The sequence below is a fragment of the Ischnura elegans genome, chromosome 2, assembly GCF_921293095.1.
Source record: "Ischnura elegans chromosome 2, ioIscEleg1.1, whole genome shotgun sequence".
NCBI classification, from domain to species: Eukaryota; Metazoa; Arthropoda; class Insecta; order Odonata; family Coenagrionidae; genus Ischnura; species Ischnura elegans.
This window is the reverse complement of record NC_060247.1, coordinates 79680511-79701512: the sequence shown is the minus strand read 5'-3', so window position 1 is coordinate 79701512 and position 21002 is coordinate 79680511. Positions and strand designations below refer to the sequence as shown.

General features: G+C 38.3%; 1 protein-coding gene across 2 annotated transcripts in view; it reads left to right on the top strand.

Moving 5' to 3' along the window:
- The window catches only part of LOC124154039 (mannose-6-phosphate isomerase), a 31326-nt gene that overhangs the window by 6835 nt on the left and 3489 nt on the right, over positions 1 to 21002 (top strand). Inside the window, exons 2-8 of one of the 2 annotated variants that reach the window (XM_046527521.1) lie at positions 155 to 483; positions 2892 to 3033; positions 5793 to 5966; positions 6080 to 6247; positions 6469 to 6668; positions 12688 to 12926; positions 13493 to 14867. In XM_046527521.1, the coding sequence (XP_046383477.1) occupies positions 166 to 483; positions 2892 to 3033; positions 5793 to 5966; positions 6080 to 6247; positions 6469 to 6668; positions 12688 to 12885 (1200 nt within the window). In that variant the 5' untranslated portion in view covers positions 155 to 165 and the 3' untranslated portion in view covers positions 12886 to 12926; positions 13493 to 14867. Of the gene's footprint in view, positions 1 to 154; positions 484 to 2891; positions 3034 to 5792; positions 5967 to 6079; positions 6248 to 6468; positions 6669 to 12687; positions 12927 to 13492; positions 14868 to 21002 lie in introns of those variants that run through there. The other variant, XM_046527522.1, reaches the window with a different exon arrangement.

Genomic DNA, 21002 nt, shown 5'->3' with positions numbered 1-21002 from the left:
TTGTTTATTATTTCTAGCCGTGGTTGTTGCTGTTGGAAAATGAAAGAGAAAAATAATTAATGGACTCACAGCAATATAAGATTTTTACTTTGAGGTGCATTTTATAACCTAACAATTGGATATTTATCAAGTGATCATTATTTATCCTTTTCAGATAATTTTGCAATGGAATTGAGTTGCAGTGTACAGCAGTATGCTTGGGGGAAGGTTGGATTGCAGAGTGAGGTTGCGGTTCTGAAAAGTAGCTCTGATGCCACCATAGTGGTTGACGAAAATGCACCATATGCTGAGTTATGGATGGGTACACATCCAAATGGTCCATCCATATTAAAAAGTACTAAAAGTAGCCTTGAAGAATGGATTAGTTCACATCCAGAATGCCTTGGAAAGAAAACAAGGGAAAGATTTGGTGATCAACTCCCTTTTCTCTTTAAAGTACTCTCAGTTGAGAAAGCACTCTCGATTCAGGCCCATCCTAATAAGGTAAGACTTTATCCTGCTAAAGTCTAAAGGTGGTGGCGAAAGACTATTGATGAGTTACTGAATTTGTACCTTTTGGTAATATTATACAACTATTTATTTCTACTATTGTCTTCTGCATTTTAATATCATTGCATTAATACTATTTAAGGTGTTAATCCAAAACATGACCATTGTAGCAATAAGCTATAAAAGTATGATTGCATGGTTTTAATCCTGATAATATGGTTTGTAGTAGTTTTTAGAAGAGGTAATTGTACAGAATAATTGTGCTATTTCCTGGGCATGTGTTCCTTGAACTAACCTCCTGAGAATACTCATCAAAGAGTGACGCCTAAGTGTTCCTGTTAAATTTTGATCACTATCCTATGCTTTGTTTAAGATTCGTATGTTATTCTGTGCTTCAGTCATTTAGGTAATATGTCCTTGTGGTTTTATTGGATCAAGTATAGATATTTAATTAATCCTTCTATCTAATAGTGGTATACATCTTATTATCATCAATTCTAAACGATAATTTTATCTGTAGATTTTTAAACAATGCATCTTTTATATCTACTTCAATCCAGTCAGTGCTAACGTTTGTACATTCATGCCAGTGGCGACGACTCCATGGGGCTTGAGGGGGCCCGAGCCCCCTCAAAAATTCATTATGGGTGTGAGGAAAAAATGTATAACACTTATTGATTTTCCCTGGAGTGTCCAGATATCGATATTCGAGTTATCAGGGTTCTAACGTTGATCATATGACTCTTCTAAAATGCTTAAAAAACTTATAACTCACTACTAAAATTTCACAGGGCAAGATACCCGGTTTGGACCCCCCCAATATTTTTTGTAAGTCAGCACCCCTGATTCATACCATGGTATTATCAAATTATAATTGACCCCTACTGGAGTCTGGAGCGTGTTTGATACGTATTGAAATCTCTAATCAATTGATTGAATCTCAAATCCATGGATTTATCATGCATTATGGATTCATCATGAATTCAGCGATGGATTCAGAGCAGGAATAAAGTTGGAGGTGACATCATTGCGAGAGAGAGTCATCACAAGAATTGCATACCCCTATGAGTTCAGTTTAATCAGAGAAAAGGCACATTCAAAAGTTTTATCTATGCAATTTCAGCAAACTCCTGACTATGCAGGCTTGTGTTGGGGAGAGGCGGCATGAATAATTGGAAAACATGGGTAATCCAAACTTTCTCTTTCATATCTTGTAATGTTCATAATTAGCGTAAATATAACAGCATTTTATTACTTTACATATTATTATTGCGCATAGTCTGTTATTTTAGATTGCTTTCCGACTCAGTGAGAGCTTTCTTCAGCAGAGACCACGATCTATTTAGCATTGATAACATGATTGTACCCCTCTTCCCTCTGCTCCATATACTCCCACAAACTCTCTACGCAGGAGATCACCTGGCTGTGACTCATGCGATCCCTACTCTCTTGTCTGTGCCTCAACATCTCCTTCTGCCTTCACTCCAGTTTGACCTTAACTGGTGGCGGTATAAACATGCCTGTGTGCAACATAATCTCTGATTCCCTTGGGCCTTTTTCAATGTGATGCGAGGTCACGGCAATAATTGTGCATTTGCGTTATGACAAATATATTCAAAGATAGTGGACGATATTTTTCTTAATTTATGATTGGTTAACCATTGAAGAGTGTTCTTAATTTATCAAGAGTTCTTTCCTGCCGTTCATCGTCCTCTACAGTGCTAGAGCAGACATCCTCATCATTTTCACCATTAACACCAGCGTGTACAATCACAGCAGACTCCAGAAACAACGTACACACCCTCCAATACTACTATAATCTCTGTTTAAAAGGGCCATACCATTACATTGCCACAGTGAACAATAAGATTCATATCATCATCCATTCCATTCTCTCCTTCATTCAGTTAAAGGTTAAATAAAAAAAATATGCTTTTACAAAAATGATATTGCAGTGTGTTTGTAACTGATTTTCTAATAAACCTTATGTATATATTTATTTTAATTCAACTGTATAACTTGTATGTACCCTTGTATAGCACCTATTTATTTTATTTTATGTGTATTTTGATGTAACCCATTAATGCATTATTAAGCTTTATTATTATTAAGATATGTCTGAATCTTAGAATATATCCAGCATGACTACCCTATGCTATTTGTATTAAATAGCTGGGGTAAATCTCTTTGCTTTTGACTTGGTCTTATCTTATTTCTCCTTCCTGGAGAAAAAGTTAATGTTTTTTATCGTCTGTATGGCTAACTTGCTGCTACCATTTTAAATACATAATTTTTTAAAGAATCATTTCTCCTCTATTATAGCTATCAAAATGTTGGTTATGATTCCAAATCATCTTTACAATGAATAATACATACTAATTGTGCACATTTTCATAATGCAGGCCCATGCTGAGATACTTCACAAAGAAAGTCCTGATGTATATAAGGATCCTAATCATAAACCTGAGATTGCCATTGCACTGACACCATTTGAGGCATTGTGTGGATTCAGACCTATGGAAGAAATAAAAAATTTCCTGAAAAGTATGTGAAATAATTCAAATTTAAAGTGGCACACAAAGTTGTGTCATTGGAAATCGTTTAATAATTTCTCTCTAATAATGAAAATTATAAAAATTCTTTGCCAATACATGGAAATGGCAGGTACTGACTGCCTTTATTTCACTGTCATCAGCAGGGGCATAGCCAGGAATTTCATTCAGGGGGGGGCAAAACTAGCGGGGAAAATTTCGAAAAACGAGGTACTAAGTAATGTGTTTTAAACTAATTCTAACACTTTTCATAATTGAGAAAACTTCACTTGTGAAAGAAATATTTTGTAAATTCATGATTTTTCAAATGCATATTTTGCTTTCTTTTATGAACAAAAATTACTGAGTTTTTATATTTTGAGGGGGGGGTGAGTCCGGACCCCCTGGAGCCTCCCCCCCTGGCTACACCTCTGGTCATCAGTCACTGTCCAATGTCAGGCCCTTATAGAGGATTTCTGAGCCTCTGGGCAAACATTGTATCTGGGCACCTGGTCAAACAGCATGTATTGGCTCTTTGCAGCTGGGGTGAGCAGATAAAAAATTTTAAGTACAACACTAAATAAATGAAGCTGGGCATTTTGAAAGCAAATCTAGGGTCACATGAAATACCTCTTCTGGTGTTAGTAAGCGAAAGGGTTAATCATATGTAAAATTGCATGCTTATACATAATTTTGAAATTAACTATCTGTTTGATGAATTGACAGCTTTTGTTGTCTGTAACTTGATATTTTCCTTTGAAGATAATGATTTATGGTCTGCATAGTCTCGGAAAGAAAAAATATCTGAGGCACAGGCTGATGGAGGGCAGAGGGTGGTTTGAAATCTGTGACATAGTTACTTTTGACACGGTTATTATCGTACGGCGCTGAGATTCCCGCAATAGTTGCTTAGGAAGAGTCACACTATGTGACTGTCGTCTTTTGCCTTAAAATTTTCCATGGCTGAAATTCTGTAGCATAACCACTATGAGAGCTTTTAAAGAAATTGGTTCATGAGTAGGACAAGCATCGCAGTACAATGGTGCACGCAATGAGAGGATCAGAACTCTTTCCTCTCCCTCTTATGGCACGCTGCATTCACTGATGCATTAATTTAAAATTTCCGATCCACATCCGATGTCTTCAGCGAATTTTGATCTGAAGTATCCAGTGAAGGGCAATATCCATGAATATTGATATTAATATTAATATTTTTAATAATAATAATAATATTAATAATAAATATTAATAATAAAATCTGAGGTATCTGATCTGACCATACCGAGTACATAAAAAGTAAATTCTGGGAGATTCATTATCTCATTTTCTGCCTGCTCTGCATTGGCACCTTAAAGTGTTTTTTTCACTTGGCTCCTAGTTTTCAGTGTTAGAGGTTAGCAGCACCCACCCATCATAATCATGGCTCAAGTTGTCAATCCATCAAACAGATAGTTGATTTCCAAATTATGTTAAAACATGCCATCGTACATATGATTAACCCTTCCGCTTACTAACACTAGAAATGTCCAGCAGTACCTTTCTTGACTCACAAAAGCCGGAAATATCCATTGGAGATTTTCGTATGCAGGCGAACAAATGCCATAAATATCTGGCACCTGGCTTTCCCCCTTTTATGGCGGTCATGGGTATGCAAAGTCTTAGTTTCGGGACCTAACACAGTGGGGCATAGGCCTTACCCTCAAAATCTGGGAGCAGGTACCCAGACCCATCATCTATTGTTACCCCTCTTTGTGGTAAGGGACCGCTGTAATACAGAAAAATAAATAATTGTTTCTTTCTAAAAAAATATAAACTAAGAATGGAATTATTTGTCTTTTGATTAGCATTTATTTTTTTGCAAAATTCTACCATACATTTTAACTTACATCTTGATAACAGTACAAGCATCAATATGGAAATAATTGATGCATTGAATCCATTAATATTGACAGTCGAGCTTCATTCAAAACATGACAATGCACGGAAAAAACTGAGGAATTCAAATCAAAGTCTGCAATTTGCATCCAAAGACCAATTATCCATGCAGCTAATTCATTTAAATAAATCATAAGTTCATTGTTTGAGGCGTAACTCATAATTGTTGAGGCGTAAATCATAAGTTGACCAGGAACCAATGCTGTCGGTAGGGTTATGAACACAGAAAGGAGGGAGCCCAACTACCTTTGGAGTCTGAGATAATTCAGAGTCCCAGCCAGGAGGGGTCGAAAAAGGTTGGAGCTGAGAGTGGTTGATTATTATCCGCGAGACCCTTCTTAACGAATGTCCTGCAAAAATGCTCCACACAGAGTGAACAGAAAGGTCTGATGGGGCTCAGTCCATTAGTCATGCTAAGGAAAGAGCTCCACCATCTCAAAAAGGTTAATTACCCACTGCCATACATGGCATTTTTAAAACCTTATAATCATAGAATTACTTATATTTGTATCTCCAATATACATATATATTTTATACTTCTGTCTCCAAACTAATTGAAGAATAAAACCAGTTTGAAAAAATAAACACCTATGAAAATACCTGCACATATCCCCTCTACCTCTCTCTGGATGGGCATTTCCATTGGAGAGTTTATTGGGTGATTGAAGCCTGTGAGAAATTTTTACTGCTCAAATCTACAGCCATGATTTGGTGATTACTGTTATTATTGCTATCTTTGAAAACAATAAATATGATACCATATTCTATATTATGAGTGGATCTATGTGAAAAAGTTACTTTTGTAAAATTGTACAAAAAATATTTTACATCAATTAGGTATAGAAGAACTTCGACAATTAATTGGCGAAGATGTTGTTTTGAAATTAATAAATGGTGGAGAATCTGAAACTGAAGCAGCCCTGAAGGCATGTTTTACTGAGCTAATGAAGTGCCCAGATGAACTTGTTGCAGTTCAAAGCCAAGCATACCTTTCCCAGTTGTCAACAATGGGTACGAAACATTCCTTTGTAAAAATATCAAATCTGTTACGTATGTATTTCACTTTAAAAAATGGTCTCTATGGACTGCGTCAAAATTCCTTTTCAATGCAAGTTTTGCTACAGATGGTGATCAGCGTGAGAAGAAATTGGCATCCTTGTTTGAGCGACTGCATACTCAGTTTCCTGGGGATGTGGGATGCTTTGTCATTTACTTTCTCAACTATGTAAAGCTTCTGCCTGGAGAGGCTGTTTTCCTTGGTCCAAATATACCTCATGCTTACATTTATGGTGGTAAGTAGCATTAAGGAGAGTTTTCTTTTGAGTAAATGCAAAATGTGATATGATGCTATTTGCCAAGTTTCTCTGCCAAGTAGCTTTACGTGGGTTATCATCAATCATGACTTTTGTTTTCAAAAATAATGATTTGTATGTATGTACTTACTTATTTTGAGTTAGAAGGAGCTCATTATCCTTAAACAATTACAATTTTTTATTTATTTTTTATAATATAGACTGTATTGAATGTATGGCCTGCTCAGATAATGTGGTTAGAGCTGGATTAACTCCCAAGTTCCGAGATGTCAAAACATTGTGTGAGATGCTGAACTATCAGTGTGGTGGCTCAGTAAAGTTTACTGATGTGCAAAAACTTGATCAGCATACAACTTTGTTCTCACCACCCATTGAAGATTTCGCTGTCTCCAAAATCGAGGTATGTACATGCATTCTACCTCTGGGGATGAGTGTTTTTAAACTTTAATTATGGCATTTAATTGCTTAGAATATTATAATTGTTGTTTATTAATTATTTTATACTTGGTTTTTTTTGTGCATATTTGATTTTTCCCATAGACTGTTCCTCAGCCACATTTCATATGCAAAATGGTCTCAAGAAAAATATATTACCTTGTTTTATTTTATGAATACATAAAGAGAGCAAGCATGCAAAATTGATGTTATGGTTTTATTTGAAGAAATTGTGCCTGTTAATTTTGTAGTTCGTTTGTATGCTCCAAGCATACTCTTTACCCATGACGTAATTTCAGTTATTGCTAAATGTCTCTAGATCAGGGGTCTCCAATTTACTAGGCCACGAGGGCCACATTCCAAGTTCAGAATTGCCCCGCGGGCCTGATAGCAAATTTGCCGATGACTGAAGTATTCGATACCAATGTCTACTGAAGTATCCGGTGGCGTATTTCTTATTTACGAACAGTTGAAGGCGACGTTGACGTGCAGTACAGCGCTGCAATGCTCCTAGTGGTGTCTCACAGAGTTAAACGAATGAGAATCGCACGCTACTTGAAACGAGTGCGCGGCTGGATGAAAGCCCTCTGCGGGCTGGATGTGGCCCACGGGCCGTATTTTGGAGACCCCTTACCTTACCTTACCCTACCTTAGCAATGAAATAAATGATGAACAATATTCCCCTTCCACTTAAGTTTTGGCTTCAATGTCACTGGCAGTTTTTGGAATGCGAATGTTATTTGAAAATTTGTATTTTAAGGGTCTTCTAAATAATACAATATGTATGCAATTTCAAATATCAGGAAAATCCCTATCATGCCTCAAAAGTATACTTGTGACGAGTTTGTGATAAAATTCTAATTAAAGATAATTTTCTGTGTATTTCCTCAGTAGGAGGGTAGCCTTTTAAGTGTTGGGAATGAAGAAAACTATAAGAAGTACAATAATGCAATTTTTTTATTGTTTTTATAAGTACTCTCCATGATAGTCAATGCACTTTTTGCATTCGATGGAGCCAGTCATTATAACATTTATTCCATTTCGAAGCAGGGGTAGTCAAAATGGCTGTTTTATAGGCATCAACCGCTGCTTCAGACATCTGGAAGCACTTTCCTTGTGGCATATTCTTGATTCTGGGGAATGCGAAAATATCATCGGGGCTTAAGTCCAGGCTGTATGGAGGATGATGAAGAATTTCGACATTTTGCTGTTCCAAAAATGACTTTGTGACTCGAATGGTGTGTGAGCTTGCATTGTCATGATGGAGTGCAATGCATCGATTTGGGTTATCTTTCCGAAGCTCAGCGATCACTTCCAGCAAGAAAATGGTCGTATACCATTGAGCATTAACTATTCCTTGATTTTCAAGAGCAGTTGTCGCTACATGCCCTGATTTGCCTACGAATGAAGTGACCATTTTCTTGGAAACGCTGTGAGAACGAAACTTTTGTTGGTTTGAGCTCACTTTGGAAGTCCCATACTGAAGATTAGCATTTTAATTCAAGCTCGAAGCTATAAATCCATGATTAATCACCACTCAAGATGTTGGGAACATGCTTTGATGCTCCTGAGTTGAATCGTTGTAGAGTATTTCAAAACCATTTCTGCTCTCTGTTCTTCTGTGAGGTGAGGCAGCCAGCCAGCCAACAGGAAACCAATTTTTTTAACACCTAACTCCTCGTGTCCTTTCCCTTGGGCTACAACCTTGTCGCGGTGGAAAGGCTTGCGCATTCCTATGACCTCTAGAGCTGCGCTGGCGGGATTAATTTGCAATTATTTCTGGTAGGGCCACCCATGCCAGATAGGTCAAAGGGTAGGAGCCAGACGAAAGGTAGTCCATGTCATGGTGTCACGTAGAAAAACACTGTTGGAATGGAAGTGGGAAACCCTACCAACTATCTCTTCCCTGAAAACATGGAGCTTGATCAAACTAGCCTCAGATGGAATCGCTAGACCCAGCCCTTAAGGGCGGGTGTTGTAGGTGGCAACAGGGTCGGCAAGGTCCTCAGGGTCCTTATCATGCGAAATCCTTGCAGAGACATATCATCATCATCTTTTTCAGCAGCAGCATCCAAGGAGCAGGACAAGAAGACCAAGAGGATGGCGAAGAAGAAGGCATCGATGAATGTATGAATGTGGAATGTGAGGACAATGATGAGGGTGGGTAAACTAGAAAATATAAAAAGGGAAATGCAGAAAGGGAATATAGATATCTTGGGTCTATCCGAAGTTAGGTGGAAGGACAGTGGGGACTACTGGTGTGACGGGTACAGGGTTATATATAGTGGTGGAGAGGAAAGTCAACGAGGGGTAGCTTTAGTATTAAACGGGAAGATGGGTAAGCATGTGGTAGGCATAGAGCTGGTAAGCGATAGAATTCTTGTGGTAGAAATTGAGGTACGACATACCAACCTTGTGGTGGTTCAAGTTTACATGCCCACAAGCAATCATAGGGAAGAAGAAGTAGATGAGGTGTATGAACAGCTCGAAGAAATAATTAGAGAAACACCGGGTAAGAAAAATCTGGTAGTAATAGAGGACTGGAATGCTTCAGTCGGGGAAGGGAGAGATGGAAACGAAGTAAGAGAATTTGGATTAGGAATTCGGAACGACAGGGGAGAGAAAGCAGCAGAATTTTGCAGGAAAAACAAGTTATTTATTACAAACACTTGGTTTAATCATCACAAAGGGCGAAGGTACACAAGGAAAAGTCCTGGGGATATTGGGAGATATCAGATAGACTACATCATGGTAAGGCAGAGGTTTAGGAATAGTGTGAAAAACTCGTGCAGTTTCCCTGCAGCGGATGCGGATTCAGACCACAATTTAGTACTTATGAAATGCATTGTCAGATTCAAAAGACTTATGAAAGTTAGGAAGGCGAAGAAATGGAATGTAGAAGCTCTGAAGGGGAGTCTGAGGAGAGAATATCAGGAACTTATTGAAAATAGCACCCGGGAGATTGAAAGTACAAAAACTGTTGAGGAAAGATGGGATAATATTAAAACTAGAGTAGTCAATGCGGCTGAGAAGTCAATTGGGTACATTGACAGTAGAAGGATAAAGAAACCGTGGATAACGGAGAACATGACAAGGGAAATGGAGGAGAGGAGGAAGTGGAAGAACGTGGACACAGAACAGGGCAAATGAATGTATAGACTAATTAATAATCGATTACGGCATGAAACTAAGAGAGCAAGGGAGGCTTGGTGGAAAAGACAAGTGTGAGGAAATGGAAAAGTTTCAGAAGGAAGGAGAGGTAGGCGCATTATATGCCAAAGTTAAGTTGCTATCGGGCGGCAAAAGAGGGCAAACCATGCCTAAAATTAAGGCTAAAGATGGAAGGATGCTAACCGAGCGAGAAGAGGTACAGAGTAGATGGAAGGAATACTTGGAGGATCTCTATGAAGGGAGGAACAGACCAGATAGATTGACTTTAGAGGAAGAAGGTGAAATGGAGGAGGATAATCTTGGGCCGGGGATATTAGATGCGGAAATAGAGAAAGCACTTTGTGATATGAAGGCCAGGAAAGCAGTAGGCGTGGACAATATCCCGTGAGAGGTGTTGAAGAATCTAGGGAGGGATAGTAAGAAAAGGTTTTTCGATCTAGTTCGCAGGATCTATGAGGAGGGGTGTTGGCCGGAAGATTTTGTAAAGACGGTTCTAATTCCGCTACCGAAAAAGAAGAAAGCTGTGGGGACTAAAGGACTATTAGCCTAATATCTCACGCGGCGAAAGTGGTACTGAGGATATTGAACAGACGAATGAAGGCGAGGGCAAACGAGTATTTGGGTGATGATCAGTTAGGCTTTAGAAAAGTGAAGTCAACTCGTGACGCAATAGCGATAATGAGGTCCCTGGTAGAGAGGACCCTAGAATATGACAAGGACGTGTATGCCTGCTTTGTGGATTTTGAAAAAGCATTTGATAGAGTGAAGTGGGTCAAGTTAATGGATATTATCAAGAAAATAGGTGTAGATTGGAGGGATAGGCGACTGATTCGTAATTTGTATGGCACAGACTGCGCAAGTGAGGGTAGAGGACGGAGAATCTGGTTGGGCTGCGGAGTGAGGCAAGGCTGTCCTCTATCGCCGCAGCTCTTTAACGTGTACATTGAAGAGATGGTAAGGGAAGGTGGGATAAGTTATAAGCTGGAGTAAAAGTGGGAGGAATGATGTTCAAATCAGTGAGATTTGCAGATGATCAGGCGTTGATTAGCCAGTCAGCAAGGGGGCTTCAGGCTCTAGTGGATGCGTTACATGAGCGTTGTGAGGAATATACAGGAAGACCAAGGTTATGTGGTTTTGTAAAGCCTCACGAGCGAGGAATGTTAGACTTAAGATAAAGTTGGGTGGTGAAAAACTTGAGCAGGTTGAGCAGTTCAATTATTTAGGCATTACTTAGAGGAAAATGGATACAGTAGTAAGGATATTAGGAAGAGAATTGTATTAGCAATGGAGGCGTTCATAAACAGAAAGGAGCTTCTGGGAGGTTAGCTATGTAAGAATTTAAAGAAAAGCTTAGTGAAGAGTATACGCTCGTATAATCTAAAAGAGGATAAGTTGACCTATTTTCAGTCCCCATTAAATGGATTGCTGTGTGGAAACTGTCATTTTTAGATAAATAGATTTGGAAAAAATATCTTCTATTCCAAGAACAAGTGTTGACTCGAATTTTCAATCTCCATAAATTCAAGTATTTCCTTGTCGAAAATCAAGAATATTTGTCAAACTTTTTCTAAGAAGTGAAATTCCAATGGCCTCCTTGTTAAAGGTATGGTTTTACTTAATGAAGGAGGTTCAGCTCTAGTTAGTTACTCACAAGTAAGTATATTAACCAAGATAATTCCCCCTTTTATGTGTGTAACCAAAGTATGGATTACTTTGTTTCTTAGGTTTCTGTGGAGCAGATGATATCTCTGCATTTGTTTGGGTTTTTGTTGTGACTGATGGTTGGTAATAGAAGATATAGCTCCCGTATTGATCACCGTGTAATATACTATCCAATTTCTTAGAAAGGTCAACATTACTTATCTCCATGTAAATATCGAAAGAACAGCTGGATACACAAAGCTATACTGCAAGAAGTATCTTGCATTATCGCTTTGCGTATCCAGCAGTCCTTCAGGCCTCTGATAAACTGAGCACAGAGGAATATATCAGCTATTGAGAACTTCTTTTTACAGGTGGTAGTAGGATAAGTTAATCACAGTATTTCAACTTTCCCTTCAGCGAGATTGATTGATGCGGCTGTTGAGTGATGCTGAGAAAGTAGTGCTGAGAGACGACAGTTGAGACTGATGGTGACAGCATTTTCTCAAAATGAGCTTGAGGTTGAGAAATCAATTTTTTTTAATGATCATCTGGTCCCAGAAATGCAGCAAGATTATTGCAGTGATCTTTTAGGATTGATGAACACAGGAGTTTAGTGTTTTTTATATCATCACTGACTTTCTTGAGATCACTGTAATTAATTATTGAAGCGTTCCATATAGGAAGAAAACTTTTCAGTTTTTCAAGGAAAACTTTTCAGTTGGCTTCAAATGGAAATATCTGCAGAGTTGGTTCAGTTTGCTGATTTTTGATGACGGAAGTCGGAGGTAAAAGCAATTCTTTGAGCTGTTTTGGGTCCATTATATCTGGTTAAAATTTGCGTAAATTAGCATTGACATCGTTTTTCTGATGTTTCCCTTAACTTCACTATCTTTTTTTTTAATCCTAGTCTCCAACTTGTGTTCTGACTGATGGCTGGTAAATAAGAAGATGTAGCTCTCGCATCAATCACCATTTAATACTATGTATTGAGTTTCTGAGGTATAGAAATGTAAACATCAATAACATAAACATTTAATCACATTAGTTTTTACAGCACCAATTGATTTATTCTGACTACAGTACACCTGCATTCCAACTGGTGTCTTCAGGTCGAAGATGTTGAGCTTTAACCTGTTATTTAATTTATTTTATTTTTTTTACTTTTTCAGCTAACCAAGAGCTGTCATTATAAGCTGATACCAAAGGAAACTGCCTCCATATGCATTGTTATCAAGGGCCAATTTGTTGCTGATACAGTGACTTATAAAAGAGGATCAGTGTTTTTTCTTGAAGCAAATAAATCTTTACAAATGGATGTGAATGATGAGGGAGGACTTTTAATGTTCCAAGCATTTTGCAATATATAAAAAAATGGCTCTCCCATCTCTTATAACTTCAGCTATTTTGGGTACGTTTGTGTATGAAAATTCCTATTAATTTTTGATTCATTCTGCTTCATTTTGGCTCATTTTTCTATTTCCAGCTGTAAGCTCTATCATGAAGGAAATATGTTTCCTTGAGTGATAATAATCAGTGCATTTAAAAAATAATTTTCCTGCTACCATAAGCCAAAGAAAATAATGTTAGCGTTTGTTGAAATTAGGTTTGGACTTTATATGTTAAGCACAAGTAATGACATTTATGTTTCCTATATTCTGATTTGCTATTCCATTTCATTTTTAATTGGCAATATTGTCAACATAGTCCTGATGCAGGTGCATTCAAAGCTGTTCTGGTTAGCACTGACTCACTCCAGCCAGTGGCGTAGCCAGGAATTTTGTTTGGGGGGTGGGGAAGTCCAAAAACGGGGAAATTTTTGAAAAACAGGGTACTAAGTAAAGGGTTTTAGACTAATTTGAACACTTTTCCTAATCGAAAAAACTTCATTTGATAAAGAAATATTTGGTAAATTCATGATTTTTCAATATTTTGTTTTCTTTCATGAAGGAAAATAATTGTGTTTTTATATTTCAGGGGGTGGGGGGTCCGAATCCCCTCCCTGGCTACGCCACTGACTCCATCCAGCCAGTTCACAAAGGTTATGGAAATTTTTTCACAAACATTTGCCAAAGGGATGTAATTCTCACAGTAGTATACGGAATGATCCCTATACATAGTATCTTTTAAATATCTGAGCACATGCAAGATAAGTTTCCTATTCCCACTTGTAGTTTATTGAGGTATAATTTCTCCCATAGGCTTCTATCAATTCCCATGTCCTTAGTTCCCTCAATTTTCTTGTGGCGTTCTCTGATACTGCAAGCTCTCTACTGCAATGCATGACTTTCTTGAACAGCCTCCCCAGAAGTTTCAGAAAGTGGACACCAGACCACATTTAATGCTCTAGGCTACTGCTTTGGAATTCTTATTCCTTTAATACCCCCAAAGCCTAGCTTCAACTTCTTTAACATGAACGGTGATTATCTTTCAGACTCAAAATGATACAATATGAGTCATGTAGATTTGAAAAATGACCTCTATCTTGAGTAATTGATAGTTCCTGTATAGGGACCGGTTGTCTATCCTCCACTGAATCTGATTAATCCTTCCATTCTGAGTCACATGGTGAACAGAAATGCATTTTTTTTAAAAGACTTGGATGGTGTTTTGTTGCACATTAATATCCTTGGTCCACCTCCATCAATCGAAGATCAATCAAAGAGGAACTACATAACTCCATTGCAACAGCCTAAATTCTGGGCCTACAACTACTCCAAGAATTATTTTACCATTAACTTCTAATACATGAAAAATATCCTTTACTGTATTAGAGTAATTAATGAAACTAAGGTACTCATGGGTAATCAAATTATAATCAGCCAAATTTTTTATCTGGTCATCATTCAATTATGGTCTCTTCCATGCTACTTTATGCAGAACTCCCTGCATACATTCATCAGACACTAATCTTCAATCCTTAGTGTCCAGTATAATTATTACACATCACCATGCAGCTTTACATCCTGGGAAATTTCTCTGTTGCTTGTCTCGCTACTGTTTCTTATTTCACTACTTAATAACTGTGTATTTATTTTGATATACTCTTTGGGCCTATCATATGACTTGGAAGTGATTTCAGGTAAGTTTAGGTGGCATGTATGAAGCACAATAAAATTGCTGTTTCTCCTTTTTCTAATTTGTGATCTGATTTCACTTTGTACCGTGGCTATTGTGTCAAGAAATGCTTCGTGTCGCTCACTGTACAGTAAAGCTCTCAGCACATTATTCGCCATAATTTTCATCATCATTCTTGAAATCTCTCTGAAGGGGTCCATCAAGATTTTGATATTCTTTTCTATGCTCTTGTACTTGATAACTGTTTTACTTAATTGAGGACGCCCATCAAGTTTAAACGCTCAAAATGAAAATGTTTGTATCTAGGAATCCTTGATTTTAATGTGTCCATATTTAAATGCTACAAATTTATTTTCATGATTAAATTAAGAAAGAAGAACTTTGTACTTTCACATTAATATTTAATCACGACCATGGTTTCAACGTTAGACGTATTCCTAGATCTTAAAGTCACTAAGGTCAACAATCACCTCGAGTTTTCAGTCTTTCGGAAAAACTCCTATACGGACCAAGTGATCCACTCCAGTTCAAGACATTGTTTTTCCCACAAGTTATCAGCCTTTCACAGCATGTTACATAGGTTGCTGCATATTCCGATGTCCCCTGCCAAGTTCAATGAGGAATTAAACACAATTAAACTAATTGCTAAAAATAACGGATACAACGAACAGTTAATTGATAGCTTATATCGGAAACAATTAAAAAAACAAGCAGTGGGAGAAATTTATGGATCCCGAACGCGACAAGAATCCACGGCCAAGTGGCGTAGAATCCTTTTTTTTAAAGGACATTGGGCCGAAGATATACAAAAAGGTGCCCAAGGATAAAATTAAAGTTGCGTTTTACAATAAATCCAACCTCAGGAACATTCTTTCCCTCACCAAAGATCACATCCCAAGAGAAGAAAGGAGTGGGGTGTATAGACTAAAATGTGAATGCAACGCGGTGTATGTTGGGCAAACGGGGCGACAATTTCAAGAGCGGGTAAAAGAACATCAAGCCTGCCAGAGAAATAAAAAGACTACTTCACAATTTGCTATACATTTGTTAGATAACAATCATCAAAGTGATTTTGTGTTTGAAGTGCTTCATTATGAACCTAAAGGACCTAGATTAGACGCTTTGGAACAAATGGAAATTTTGCAGCACGTACGTTCCAATGACAACATTGTAAACGAATTTTTGTATGACTACCATTCCCCTCTTTTAAGCCTCCCACTCCTAAATTCCTGGGCTAATGACATGACGAACTCTTCGGCCTCTCTCTCTCTCTCACCTGAACCCCCCCCCCCTCCACTTGCCGTGCCCCCCATAAGGGTGCCTCCTCCCCCTAACTTCCATACCACATGACCAAGGTTTTTTTTTCCCCCCTCCCTCTTCTCTGTTAACCAATCCTTTCAACCTAATTACCTTCCTCCCTCCCCCTCCTAGCCTGGTATAAAAGGATGTGATGGACCTCTGTAGAGTTCACCTGATGATGACGTCTAACGTTGAAACCATGGTCGTGATTAAATATTAATGTGAAAGTACAAAGTTCTTCTTTCTTAATTTAATTATGAATCGCTTTCACATAGTTACGCCTCAAACAATTAATTTTATTTTCATGACTCAACGCACAAATTACAGTTACTTTTATATACTTTTTCATTTCTTTTGAATCATAGATGCTACCAATGTTGACCAGTTTTATTTTTGTGGGTTTCTCTGTCGTATCGAGCAATTTTTTTAAAAAGTGTTAACGTATATCTTGCAACATTTTTTGTATTATTCTGGGAAGTTTTTGTAATACTTTTTATGGACTAGGTTTGCAATGTGCAATAATATGTTTCTACTTAGGTTTTCCTTTCCAATCTCCATTTTGTAGTTTGTGTGAGAGCTTCTTACTTTATGATCCTCTACATTTTCTGGAGTTAACTAATGATTATGGCATATTGCCACTTTGTTTAATTTTTAAGTTGTATTTTATAGCATGTACATAGCATAATAAAATAAATTATTGTTTATAACAATTCTTTTGACTCCAAAATTCTCTTCAGTGGAGACCTAGTCTGTTATTTCAGTTTCTTTTTTAATCTCTCAGCATTGAAATATCATTACACATCGTAACCCTTGTGGGTTGAGGGCAAGTGGGGGAAGAAAGGGGCAAGTAGGTGTGGGGTGGGTTCCTTTTGCTGATTGCGATCTGGCGTGCACGAAATAACGAAGGCTGGTTACACAAATTACGAATTCAACAAAACATTTAATGCCAAAGACAACAAGGAAATATACACTGAAGCACATGAAATTGACCGTTTATCTTTTACTTGAAAGAACACTACTGGCCAGTGAAATAGAAAAAAAAACAAATGACTCAATCTACCCAATACCAAAAGACAATTATAAAACAATGAAAAAAATTTAAACTATATCTTCACTTCTTGTGAATGTCTGGCGTGAAAAACAAAACAAGTGAACTGAAAACGCCAACATTAATGCTAAACACTTTTTCCTAAATACTAAAATTATTCACACAAATTCCCGGGGTAAGCGAGAGGGCAAAAATGAATTTTTAAAAATGCAAGGGACAATTCTTTAGGGGCAACGGGTCTTCTTAACGATTCTTCTTTTCTTGAAGGGGGGGGGGGGGAAATGGGGATCTCTTCGTAATCTTCAAATCGAGGGGGGGAACGTAACGGTTTTACTTATCGACTCGCTGGGTCATGCATGGAGAGGACCTCCTCGTCTGGCTCTAGTCAGAGTTGCTGCATCTTCATCCACCATGGGCTGAGAGAATATTTAAATCCAGATGTCGTGGGGTGACTTTCTTCCTCTGGGCACAGGAAATCTACTGTCTGTTCTCCTGTTTCCTCTACTTTGCTGATTTTCACCTCTTCATCCGACCTCCATGTTCCTTTCATTTCTCGTTCTCTACACCACGTAATAATTAGCACGCGACTCCAAAGAGCATAGCCTTTGGCCGCAATTCAAAGTCAGGGATGATGTGTCCCTCTCGAGCCGGAATGCACCCGGGTTTTATAACCCAGAGATGGTTGGTTTTTTGGAGTTGGAGTGGGAGGGGAAAACCCAGGAAAAAGCAGGTTTTCGCCGGATCGGGAGGGGGGGTTTGCTGAAGCATGCTTTCAGTTTGTGGATTACATCACCCATCGTCCACTGCTTGTAGGTGTTGTTTGGGAGATGGGGTGGGGGAGAACATGAACCTTACACTGGTCACGTATACACATGGAAAAAACCCAAAATCGGGAATCGTGGGAGGAGGGGAGTAACACTTTGCACTTGAGTCCATTCACGCTTCACTATGTACTCACACACACTCACACAAAATGTTGCATCAGCCTTCTTTCCCTCATGAACGCCAAATCAAAACTACCATTGAATCATGCCAAATCCCATCAGTTACATGAGCCCCCCTCTTCAGAAAGAGGAAAAACAGAAACTTATTTACGAAAAAAAAAAACATTACGACACGCAAGCAGCGCACCCCAGTTCTGAAGGAACATAGACCAAATTACAATAGAGTATTGATAGGAGAGAAGTACATAAAGAAAAGGAACTTCATTGGGAATAATACGGGATGAGGTTATGAAAATTATATATCCCAGTCACATCACCACTTTCATTCATGGGACTGGTATTCTCTTCGCGATGAACGGGCCAGTGAAAAGAGAGAAGAATGTATGGAATAGCCCTCCTTTTGTGTCGGACACACTCAGAGTCCTTAAGAAAACTGTGTCCCCTTGTTCAAACTCGTAATTCATTTTTTTCTGGGAAAAAAACATGCTTTAGTCAAATTCAACATTAAATTAGCTTTTTGCAAGCTTTCAAATACCTTCCTTAAATGGGATAAATGATTATCAAAGGGTCTTGAAAATACTACTACATCATCTACATACATCGCGGCGTATTCTGACATGTCACTCCCCAGAACTTCGTCTACGCATAGTATCAAGGCTGCTCCTCTATTCTTCAATCCAAAAGAGACTTTATGGTTCAACTCAATGCAGAATGTAAAATTTTTAGCAGGGGTTAGTGATGGTATAATCAAGGTGTGAAATGAAATTGATAAATTGTCCAAACTCGTTTGTTTATCTTCTGACAATCCTGTAAGCACAACACACTCTTTAATCCTCGTATCTACAGACTCGTCTTCGTCCTTAGCTAACCCACAGATAACCTTATCGCCCCCCTCTTCAAATTCTTGTTCCATGATGCTATCATACGGGAATTTTGAATTCGAAGGTGGGTTAGGAAAACTTGAATTTATGGTATTATTCGTCCCAACTAGGCGAATATTTGATATGTCATTACTTATTTCATCTAATCTTTCGCCCTGCTTCACAGTAGTTTTTGTCGCACCCACTATTTCCTCCTCTACTACACTAGTAATCTCGCTTTTCACTTCATCTACTCTCCTGTCCACATCATATGTCAATTCCCTTCTATTTTCTTCAACTCCCACTCTCATCGCCCCTTCGACATCATCAATTTTTTTCTCACTACTACTTGCTAATTGCGTGCAGGTCCTCTCACTTTCTTCCTTAATATCATTTATTTCCTCTTTAATCTTCACGTCATTGCTTTTAATGTCTCCCGCTGGCCTACTGAATTTCATAATTTGCTCATCAAATATCAGTATTCAATTCCGCAAAGCCTTTTCTCATCCCCGCTCTCAATTCTGCAAAGTTACTACTCATCTCCTCCTTTGTTTCCGCTATCAAATCAAACAACTTTTGCATCATACTCGGGTTTCCCACACTACCTGACGCTTCACCTTCTGGCCTACCTTCAGTTTTGCCACCCTCTACAACCTGGTCGCCTTCATAACTAGAAATTTCGACTAGCCCCCCTGACTTTTGTCCCTCCGACTCATCTTCATTATAAGTATTCGACTCCCTAAACTATTGGAGACTCTCGCCCTTGAGATCCATTTTGTTTAAATTTACTCACAAGGGGAAGACACGACCTTCGCATCGCCGATCGAGCTCAAATTTTGCGAATCGGTAGTTTATGGGTACAAATGTAATATGCCGAAGCGAGACGACGCACTTCTCGTAAAATTCCGAGAAAAAAGCAATTAAAAATCGGTAAAAATGAAGGTACGCTATATAAACTGTTTTGAACGCCTAGGTTAAACATTAAGGCGATAGCTAATATAATAGCTAGATAAGTGGTGCCGCAAATCACTTTGCTTTGCATGTCTTTATGATGAGTTCCATCCTGAAAATTGCAAATAAAGGATTAACTGGAGTGGTGAGGCAGTGTACTGGCCTTCCACATCCAAATCTCGGTAAAGAATTAAGGGGCCTTCCTAAATTCAATCCCTGCGTGTAATGTGGATTACACTAGTTGTGCAGTACACCGTCCGTCGGATGGGACGTTAAGCCGTGGTCCCCTTGGCGCCTTTCGTTAAGAGCAGGCTAATGCCGACGCCGGGTTTCTATCCACCCTTCATCCCCAGTTCCTAATCCCAAGCTGATCCATTCCTGATTTAAATATTTTAAAAAACTCTTTTAAAAATATATTCCATAGTAGTAACGAAGATAAGAAAACGAACTTTAAAAATTTATACAGTAAAATTCTTAAAAATTAACACAAAAAAAAGGCTCCCTGAGTGAGCATCGATCTCGCTACCTTCACCTCCACAGTCGGACACCGTATACACTGGGCTGTCGCCCTATTATTTAACATGGGTGTTCAAAACAGCTTATATAGCGTACCTTCATTTTTAACGATTTTTAATTGCTTTTTTCTCGGAATTTTACGAGAAGTGCGTCGTCTCGCTTCGGCATATTACATTTGTACCCATAAACTACCGATTCGCAAAATTTGAGCTCGATCGGCGATGCGAAGGTCGTGTATTCCCCTTGTCAGACAGATCAATGAAATAAATTGGGAAAATACTATGGTCATTAACTACCAGTTGCGAACGGAATAACGTAATGGAAAAAATGAATATGTGATCCCTGCAATGAATTTGAACTTTGTTTGCAAAGAAAATCACAAACCCTGTTGAATTTAGTAATCTACAATAAAGTAAACTCACGGTTGACCCGCAACTACTTGAGCAACCTCACAGTAAATTCATGGCAGCCGCCTTACATTCGAACAACGTCTGGCGCCAAATATGTAACCCTTGGGGGAGGGTTCGTTATGTCAGGCAGGATGTGAGAGAACTATCTCTTGCAACGGCTACGGAGAAAATCTGAACTGTTGAGAGTGACCTTTTTGATATACCAAGTGATTTGGGAAAATCTATTGCTCAGTAATTTAAGACATTATGCAGAGAAACCCTCGATTGTAATACATTGCTTAGGTTGAAGGCATTTGATGAGGAAACTACCTTTATGGCCGTAAGACTAAAGAAGAATCCATAAGAACTGTCATTGTTGTGATTAAATTGCTGTGATATATT